Below are 10,448 nucleotides of genomic sequence, written 5' to 3' on the forward strand. Positions count from 1 at the left end.
CATGTTCAGGTAAACTGACAAGTGAGCTAGTTTGTGGTTTTAGATCTTTCATGCTGTCCGATGCTGCCATCCACTGTTTCACGGTGGAATCAATGTATTCTAGTGCTTGTTCCAAGACGAAAAAAATCTCCCACATAGCCCTGCTTCTTTCCTCCAAATTCTGTGCTAAAAAAACATTTCTTGATTCCGAGTCAACCATATCTTCTGTTGTGTATGCTACCTCTGCGATTTCAACTTCCAAGATTGTTAACCCCTCATGATCGCCCATTATATTGCAGGATTTCTCCAGAATAGCTCTCAAAGATTTGAGCTTTTCATAAAACGGTTGCAAATCACATCCAGTAAGTTCCATTGATTGATGTATGGTTCTCATAAGGGAAGTAACAGCAGCATAAGCCATATATCCAAAAAATAGAAATATCTCTCAGTATGAAAATGGACAAATTGCCACAAGTTATGTAATTTTTCAGTTTTTAAGAAAACAGAAAATGCAAAGTTCTTTCTTTTACTAGCTATTTCCATCACATTTCCAGCTAGGTCCACCAACCTTATCATCATGTAGACAAAAGCAGAGACCAAAGTTAAAAAAAAGTAGAAAAATTTGTGATCATTCATTATTAGACCGTACACATATCTATTCATGAATATAAGTATGCTTCTTACATACAAGAGATTGATGATTTTAATTACATTGAAAGCAACTTAGTAGAATTTTCCAAATCAAAGAGAGAAATATTAAGATCCAAGTAGGAATTTCTCTATTCCTAGTTCGATTCAATTAACCAAGCATAAATATCTCTTAATATACATGAGAAGTTTAGACTCTAAAAGTCAAATCAACAAAATATTTATGGGCTAACACATGAAAAACTATTGAGAAAATCGCCTAATTTCTGTAAATTGGCCCTTAAATCTCCAAAATGAACTCTAAAAATTGTCAGACTGTACGTATTGCTCCCCAACTCCCTACTGAGGGTTCTGTAAAGATTTCGATTAGAATTCGTCCGTAAGTCATATCACCAATATATTAATGACTAACACACACGAAAAACTGAGAAAATTGTCTAATTTCTTGAAATTGGCCCCTAAATGCCTAAAATGGACTCTAAAAGTTGTGAGACTGTACGTACTGCTCCCCCGACTCCCTACAGAGGGTTTCGTAAATGTGTAGCAAAGAAATCGTCTGGAAGTCATATCACTATAATATTAATGGGCTAACACACACAAACCACTGAGAAAGTCGCGTATTCCTGTAAATTGGCCCCTAAATGCCCAAAATGAACTCTAAAATTGTGAGACTATGTACTGCTCCACTAACTCCCTATGGAGGGTTCCGTAAAGATTTCACAAAGAAATTATTCGGAAGACATATCACCAAAATATTTATGGGCTAATACATTTTTATTTGTCCATTTGATTTGACATATCTTTCAAGTACTTTGATCTGGTTATACTTTTTTTTTATTGCTAAAAATAAATATCCACTTTTACTTGTTCATTCTACAAAACAAAGACAATATTTTATTGCTTGATTCAGATATAAAATTTGAGTAGGCTAATTTACAAACCATCTGTAGTCATCCTGCCCCTATGCTATAACATTTGAAAGAAAGAGGTCATCATCATCATATTCATCATCGTTGTCATCTTCATCATCATCTTCATCATCGTTGTCATCTTCATCATCATCTTCATCTTCTTCATCATTATCATCATCATCATCATGATCGTCATCGTCACTTGTTTCCTCACTGTTGAAAAAGCCAGCAACAAAAGATGAAAAATGAAATGTTATGCAAGTATAACAAGTTACACAATTACTATATTGGAAGGATTTAAATCATATACAATGACAACGTATGAACTTTTACACTATAGGTGCCATTTAACTGCTTATTAAAGCAATTTATAATTATTTTATTACTAGTTCTGGACACGTGCTTTGCATGTGTATATTACACGTTTAGTCACGATTGTAAGAGGGTGTACACCAGGATCATTCGAAGAGCAAAGTCGTGTGAGCCTTACAGATATTCTTGACGTACTCCTATTAAAATCTGTATCATATTCGTAACTTTTTGAATGAGGTTCACCTTTTTCCTCATTGTACTTTGTACATGGATGTTGTCCATCACAATATCCCCTTTTTCAAATTTCATAGCTGAACTACTAGGTGTACGAGTTCCTACCAGAACTACTACCAACTATTTATCAAAACACACATCAACTATATATGAGTTGTTCCCTTTTACTAGTGGTGACAAATAGGTGGATTTGGACGGGACTGAAAATGGATTGAGCAACATGGTCGTAACTCACTTAATCTCTTAAAGCCAGAAAACTTTAAAGAGTTAATTGAAATAAACTTAATGACTATCCTACTTGAAGTATCACCGTCGTTCAGGTAAGAAAAAGGAAGTATATCAAGGAAGAAGATGTCTTACAAAGCCTGATGGATATGGACCTCGATAGAACCTCCATAGTTGTCTTGAATGTCCTGTTGAATCTGCTTTGCGGAATTCCCAACAGATTCTGGGCAGTTTCTTATATAGATTAGAGCAAGTGTGGTTATATCTGCAAAATCTTGAGGGATTGAGTCCAAAAACCTGCAACTATCAAGAAATAGTCGTTCAAGGCACGGAAAGTGATCACAACTAGCTCTCCAGTACTGAATATGTGATCTTTTAAGTAACAAGAACTTCAAAAAAGGAAACCCTTCCTCAGCTACTTCCCACTCCCTGCCTCTGCATACACCCTGTGTTAGTTCAAGAAGTTCAAGTTTGGGCAATTTTCCGACAACAATGCTTAAATCCTTCCATGACAAGAAGAAATTTCCTGTAAAAGTTAAATTCTTAAGGTTTCGTGGAAAAGCATCTGGAGGAGGTAAGATCAAAGATGGAACAACTTCTACAACAAGTGGATTCCTTGTCTGAAAACACATTCTCCTCTCCAAAAAGTAAGCATTATTTTGAGGAGGAAGACAAAATGCTAGTTCCTCGAGATGATCTAAGTAGCGAAAATCATAGAGGTCTTTGTGACTATGGAAGTCTTGTGGGATGCCACGTACTTGCAACTCCTTTAAATTGGGAAATAGTCTAAAGAAAGATGCAGTACAATAGCTAGGATTCCATCCAAACAGAGAATGTAAATTTTTCATAACCAAACTTTTCTCTGTAAGCTCATGATATCGCAAGTAATTCCGATCCAAATGAAGGTGCCTCAACTGTGGCATTGTCAAAATATCTGATGGTAATATCAAAGCATGTTTACGAAGATTAATGACGAGTGGAAGGTAAAGTACCAAACTTTGCAGATAGCATAGGTTTGATATGGATGTAGGAATGTCTACTCTTGATGAGAGAACATCTTCTTCGGATCCTAGATATTGCTCAACGTTAGGATAAATACGCAAAGCTAGGTGTCTTAAGTGAATCAAATAAAGTATTTCACGGGGAAAAGTTAGACAGATATTATCAGCAAGATCTAGAACTCTTACTAGCTTGAACGGCAAGTACTCCCTCATGCAACATCGGAATCTACCAAATAAGATAACAGAATGAGCTTCACTGTTAAGGCACCTAACATACTCTTTCTTATTATGGATGCTGATTCGACTTCGACTCTTAGACAAACACTGCATGGATTTCACATATGAATTTTGATCATTCTTTCTTCTGAGAACATTCACAAAATTCATGTTACGAGCTTCCATCAAACAGAGTTCACGAGTCATATCATGAATTCCACAACACTTAATTTTTCCATCAAAAGTAGTACTTTTAATGGAAATTAAACTTCTATCAATAAGATCTTGTAGGTACTTTTCTGCCACTTCTTCTATGCTTTTCATCTCTTCTACCTTCAAAAATCCCTCTGTTTCCCACAATATCATAAGTTTATTGACAAAAATCAGTTTATCCTCTGGGAAGATTGCGAAATATAAAAAGCATGGTTTTAGGTGGTGAGGCAAGTAATGGTAACTCATTGCCAACACCCTCATGCATTGGACACCAACATCTGTGCTTACTGCTGAACTTACATTTTCAGCAACACTTTGCCACTCACTCAATGCTTTGTCAATTTTAGTGAGAAGTCCCGCGATCACAACAATTGCTAGAGGCAATCCTCCGCATTTCAATGCAATTTGCTTTCCAAGTTGTTCATATTCAGGGGAGAAAGAGTCTTTCGTAAAGACTTTTTCATATAATAAATTCCAACTTTCGTCAAAATTCATGAGGCGCATGTGATGAGGAAGCTTACCTGAGCTAGCATATTCAGCCACTTCCACATTCCGAGTAGTCAAGAGTATTCGGCTTCCATTATGAAAGTCTGGGAAACATATTTGTATATCATCCCAAGCTTTTGTAGTCCATATGTCATCAATGACTACCAAATATCTCTTGCCTTTTAGAAGCTTTTGCAGTCGATCTGCTAGTTGCCCGTCATGTAGCTGATCATAAGGTTTATCACTTATACAAGAAAGAAGGTCTAGGAAAACATTTCTCACACAATACTCTTGTGAAACAGTAGCTTTTGCACGTATGTCAAAGCGATACATCATGCATGGATCGTTGTAGAGTTTTGTTGCCAAAGTTGTCTTGCCAATGCCTCCCATACCTACAATTGATACAACTTCTAGTTCTCTTTCTCCTCTAGCAAGTTGATCCAGCATCATCTTGAATTCATTTTCATAGCCAACCATTATAACCTCGGACCGCTCAACAGCAAGTTCAGGTATCTTGGATAGACAGAAATTTTGTGCTTTGAAATCTTTAATGTTGTTGTACCAGTCCCATATTGCCAACCACTGCATCATGAAGGAATCAATACATTCTACCTCTTGTTCCAAGGAACAACAGAGTTCCCAGAAAGCTTTGCTTCGTGTAATTACAGTTTCTGCAGAAGAAACTTTTCTTGATTTCGAATCAACCATGTCTTCTGCTTTGAATGCTACCTCCGTGATTTCAACTTCCAAGGTTGTTAACCCCTCATGATCGCCCGTTATATTGCAGGATTTCTCTAGAATAGCTCTCAAAGATTCGAGCTTTTCATAAAACGGTTGCAAATCACATCCATTAAGTTCCATTGATTGGTGTATGGTTCTCATAAGGGAAGTAACAGCAGCATAAGCCATATATCCAAAAAATAGGAATCTCTCACTCTCAGTATGAAAATGGACAAATTAATTGCCACAAGTTATGTAATCTTTCTTTTACTAACTATTTCCATCACATTTCTAGCTAGGTCCACTAACAGGATAAAGTAGAAAGATGTGAGGTCACTAACCTTATCATCATGAAGACAAAAGAAGAGACCAAAGTTAAAAAAAAAAAAAGACGAAAAAGTAGAAAAAATTGTGATCATTCATTATTAGACCCTACACTAATCTCTTCAGAAAAATAAAATAAAATTTTAGTTTAAATAAAGGAATTCAAGCTGTATATTGATAACGTCCAATTCAAATTCAAGTGTAGTACGGTCTAGCAATAATAAACTCAACAAAAGTTGGAGTCGAGGAGTACGCTTGTGTCAAGGTGACAGAGAGTGTGCGAATTTGCTAACAAACAAAAGGTCTTTCTTTTAGCTAGGTCCATAATCCATGTAGTGCTCTATACTCTCTAGTCTCTATCAACCAGCTCAAGTTTAAGGGTGTGTTTGGTATGGAGGAAACATTTTCTCTAGAATAGGGAGAGATTTGTGCATAAACAAGGAAGAATCTCTCAGTATAACAGTGAATGGGTATTTTTTTAAGATTTGCTTCTTTTGTGTATGACTTTTGTAAGAAACATTCTGGTAAAAGTTAAAAAAAATGATCTTGTGGAATAGCCACAGTGAATTCCTTAATATTCGAGTAGAAAAAGCCAGAGAGGATAACATTGCTATTTGTACACTTATCGTGACACGAGTAGTCTCTTAAATATTACACCTTTCTACTGATGTTGCTGATGCCACTGGATTTAGCCTTCCGTCTTCCTTTGCAAGGTAGATCGAGGACTCCCAAGAAAGGAAACACAAGTTACTGGAGTCTGTTCTGGCCTATACAGTATGTATGTACATAAAATTTGGAGTATCTAAAAACCACTGACAAATGGCTATACGAAAGATCATATACAATTAAATTACAAGCCATTTGCAATCATCCTGCCCCTTTATGCAGAATCTTTTCAAAGAAAATGAAAACGAACAAAACAAACACTCACACATTTGGCTTCTGATTTGACATTTATTTCAGAGAACTGGCTAGTCGCTGCAGGAAAAAAAAAGACGCAAAAAATGGAAAATAATATGTTAGATGTCCCATAATTAAGGAACAAGAGAACATTATAGCAAGAATGAGCATGCAGGTATAAGAACTTACACATTATTGCGGCAAGAAGCAACTTCTTTCTCAAAGTCATCATCATCATCTTCATCTGTTGTTACACTATCGAAAATGCTAGCTACAAAAGATGAAAAATGAAATGTTACACTTCCCAAAATCAAGAATGAGCATGCAAGTATAACAAGTTACACAATATTGGAAGGATTCGAATCAATCACAATGACAGCATCAAGAACTTTTGTTGAATTGGTGTAATTTGACTTACTAAAGCTATTATCCAGATTATTATCGAGTTTACTATAATGATGAGTTAAATATTGTTGTAAATCAAGGAAGAAGATGTCTTACTAAAGATTACGAGTATGGACCTCGATAGAGCTTCCATAGTTGTCTTGAATGTCCTGTTGAATTTGCTTGGCGGAATTCCCAACAGATTGTTGACAGTAATGTATATCAATAAGAGCTAGTGTGGTTATATCTGCAAAATCTCGAGGGATTGAATCCAAATACTCGCAATTTCTAAGAAAAAGTCGTTCAAGGTACGGAAAGTGATCACTACTAGCTCTCCAGTACCGAATGTATATTTGATCCAGAAACAAGAACTTCAAGTGAGGAAACCCTTCCTCAACTACTTCCCACTCCTCGCCTATGACGGCATTGTGTGATAGTTTAAGGACCTCGAGTTTGGGTAATTTACCAACAATGCTCAAATCCTTCCATGCCAAAAGGAAATCTCCTCTAAAAGTTAAACTCTGGAAAAGATTAATTAACAAAAATTTATGGTACTAATTGGGGTATTAATTAACATATCCTTACTTGATCACATATGTATTGTTCTGTGTGAAATTTTCCTCTGACTGATAGTTGACTAAATTATATTGCATACGTTCGTGTACATTTTCTCACTTGGAAGAGTGGATTTGGACGTAATTAACTATCACCATCGTTTAGGTAGAAAAAAGAAAATAACTAATAGTTGAATGTTTTAATACATAGATGATCAACTAATATGAGAAGAAAAGAGTAGCGTAAATGTGAGATTCACTTCTCACCAAGAATCCTCCTTTCTTATTATTTTCCTTTTAGAGGTTAATAATTATTAAGTATCCCTAGAATAATTTATTGAAAAAGTAGATTTGAAAGAAAGCAATTACTCTCTTCTTCCTATGCGGGACTTCTTGAACATAACTAATTTGACAAAAACCACAATTTTATTTATTTTTAGGTGGAATTATATCAATAAGGAACTATATATGCTTATGATATTAATCTAAGACCATTATTTGTTACTTGAACACATGGATTCATCATCTGAACAATTGAAACAATTAATACTTGTGTGAACCTTTTTTTATTTCGAGTGATGTGTCATAATCATTAGCCAACTAAGACTAGCGTTAAATTTTTGGTAAGTCTCAAGAAGTGTAATTAATACTTAATAAAATAATCTCATCCTTGAGATTCAAGAACTTGTTTGGATTGAATAGGTTTTTATCATCAAGATCTAGAACAAAGTCTTAATATTAGTAAGAGGTATTTTTGTGTGAAAAGTTTTCTTTGAGGTTCGAGAAATGGAATAGATATGGACTACAAGTTGATATTTCCCATTGGAAAATTCACACAAAAAGGAACAAGGAATTCTCAATGAAAAAAGCGCTCTCCAAATCTGTTTAGTATTTGTCATGAGGTTCTTATCATAATTGGATTTTCCTTTTAGGAAAAGGTAAACACAGTCTCCATATTTGTCTAGTTCTTTTTCTTGTAGGAAAAAAATTATGACTCTATAAATAGATGTTTTGTAACATCCGACAATTTGAAATAGCTAAGAAGAGGCTTGAAATTTGGAAATTTTCAATTTTTGGAAAGGATTTGAAAATCTGGAAAATTTGGCTAAGTATGGGAAAGGTGAGTTTTTTTGGGCCCAAACTTTGAACAACCATAAATTCTAGCTCAGGATGAGTTAGGTGGAGTTCCGGTTATGTTTGCATAGCCCTCGGAACGACCTTTCCAACGCCACTGAGTTTGCTCAATTCTGAGTTCGTATGAGCGAGTTATGGCCATTGAAAGTTGGGCAGTTGGCAGGGAATCCGTCCGGAAAATTAAGGGCATTTTAGTCTTTTCCCTAGCCAATTCTTTTGGGATTATATTGTTGTATAGGGCTGATCTTTAGATCATTTTGTCCCATTTTAAGAAATTAAAATCTAGGGCTTGAGAGTGAAGAAGAGAAGAAGGAGAAGAAGAAGAGAAAAATCGAGGAGATCAACAAGTTTCCGACAAGATCATCGTGAATGTTCGTCGGGGGTGATCCCTATCAAGGTATGTGAGCTTTTAGTGTTGGGTGATACTTTCCCCCACACACCTAGCCCCTTTTATTTATTAAGGAAGGATTGGTTATGTTGTTAAAGTTGTTAGTTGTTGTGGTTGAAGTTGTTGGAGTTGTTAAAGTTGTTAGTTGTTGTTGTTGGAATTATTGTTGGTGGTGGGACATAATTGAGTTGTGTTTTTATGTTGAAATCTATTGAATGTTGAGGGATTTTATGTTTCTAAGTGATTGGGGGCTGGAATCTTTGAGGTTAGAGGGTTTAGAGTTGGTAACGTGAAGGAGAAAGTCGGGTAGCTTGCGAGGAGCATGTCTGCGTCGCGGACTTGTTCCTCTGTGAACAAAAAATCTTCTCCGCGTCGCGGACAGGACGCAGACTCCACTGTTTTCAGAATTTATGTTCGAAGATTTTCTTAGGTTTGGCTGTCCCAAATCATTCGCAAATCATTCCTAAACATCATGAGACCCTTCCAAACACCAATCAAGTCCTTGAATCCATAATCCAATTCAAGGTGAGTTATGATCAAGTCAAGTGAAGTTAGTTTTCAAGTCAAGTGAAGTTAGAAGTCAAGTGAAGTTAGAGCCAAGCTTAGAAGTTAAGCAAGTCAAAGCAAGTCTTTAAAGCTTTTCAAGAGTCTTCATTGAACGTTTTGACTTCATTCTAAGGCTCAAGTTCCAAGTTAAGTATAGAGTTTCAAGTCAAGCAAAGAGTCTCAAGTTTCAAGTTAAGTAAAGAGTATCGAGTTTCAATTTAAGTCATAATTTTTCAGTCAAGAGTCAAGAGTTGAGTTCAATTCTCAAAAGTAATTAGGGAACTAAGTATTTCCCAAAGAAGTTTTATAAGTGTTTTCACATTTAAGTTGAGAGGAAACGGAGATTTCCAAAAGAGTTTTGAGAAGTTTGAGCACTATCTCTTTTAAAAGAAAAGATGAGTTTTTGAAAAAGAGTTTCTAAATTATGATTAGTATGACAAATGGAGTATGTCATCAATGTTTAAACAGTATGGTCTCTAGATATACCATCAATGTTTAAGCAGTATGAATATCCCGAGTCATCAATGATCATAAAAAAAAAAAATGTGGTTTTGACTTGTTCTATTTAGAAAGAGTTTTCAAGTGCCTTCGGGCTAAGTTTTGAGTAATTATCTCAACTAAAGAAAGATGTGCTTAAAACACTTATGAGCTAAAGTATTTTGGGAGTAGTATCGAGCACCGAATTGGGGAAACGAGTTCATATTAAACTCAACTCTCCATAAGAACCATGTAGCCAAACATGGGATTTCTCGGATCATACTTTTTAGATGATCACGAAAGTTAAGCTAGTGGATCCATTAAGCAAAAGTTAAAGTAAGGTCCTATATCGATGGCAAGGTATAGGATGGTCCTTGGGCAACGTGAGGTAAAACGTTGTATCACCACTCAGATTCATAGTGGTGGTTTGTCGGTTAGAGAAGCTCCCACAGTAGAAAGAGCATGGTTCCTCGAGGGTTCTGCTTAGTATGGATGGGGGTATGGGACTTCATTCATGCATTGCACAAGTAGACTTTGAGAGGAAGCATGGTATTTTTATGATATTATAAATATGATTTTTACGTCATGTTTTAATAGTTTCAAAAGCTTTATATATATTGCATGTGTCTCATTGCTTTATATTAAGTTCAGTTATTCTTGAGTTGTACAGAGCCAAGGTAAGTTCTCTTTTGTATCCCTTTTCAAGCTTAAGTTGTTGTTTAGCGGTCCAGCTCGCATACTCGTACATTCCATGTACTGATGCCAGTTGGCCTGCATCTTATGACGATGCAGACAC

At 35.7% G+C, this 10,448-nt stretch overlaps 2 protein-coding genes and 1 long non-coding RNA gene across 3 annotated transcripts in view; all 3 read right to left on the minus strand.

Moving 5' to 3' along the window:
• Positions 1-584, minus strand: part of LOC102579969 (putative late blight resistance protein homolog R1A-10) — a 3,114-nt gene extending 2,530 nt beyond the window's left edge. The window contains exon 1 of the mRNA XM_006350074.2: positions 2-584. Coding sequence (XP_006350136.2) covers positions 2-400 — 399 coding nt within the window. The 5' untranslated portion in view covers positions 401-584. The remainder of the gene's footprint in view (position 1) is intronic.
• A 1,124-nt stretch (positions 585-1,708) lies between these two features.
• LOC102580293 (putative late blight resistance protein homolog R1A-3) lies at positions 1,709-5,539 on the minus strand (the record flags this gene model as incomplete). Its single annotated transcript, XM_006350075.2, has 2 exons — positions 2,445-5,539; positions 1,709-1,751 (listed from the first exon to the last, which is right to left on the minus strand). Coding segments are annotated over exons 1-2 (2,733 nt in total), but the record flags the coding sequence as incomplete, so codon positions are not given.
• A 276-nt stretch (positions 5,540-5,815) lies between these two features.
• LOC107061100 (uncharacterized) lies at positions 5,816-7,070 on the minus strand. The gene is made up of 3 exons (XR_001473745.1): positions 6,691-7,070; positions 6,359-6,440; positions 5,816-6,247 (listed from the first exon to the last, which is right to left on the minus strand). It is a non-coding gene; the product is annotated as an uncharacterized lncRNA (long non-coding RNA).
• Positions 7,071-10,448: the final 3,378 nt, after the last annotated feature.

Source organism: Solanum tuberosum, unplaced genomic scaffold (assembly GCF_000226075.1).
Source record: "Solanum tuberosum cultivar DM 1-3 516 R44 unplaced genomic scaffold, SolTub_3.0 scf00116, whole genome shotgun sequence".
In the NCBI taxonomy this organism is placed as follows: domain Eukaryota; kingdom Viridiplantae; phylum Streptophyta; class Magnoliopsida; order Solanales; family Solanaceae; genus Solanum; species Solanum tuberosum.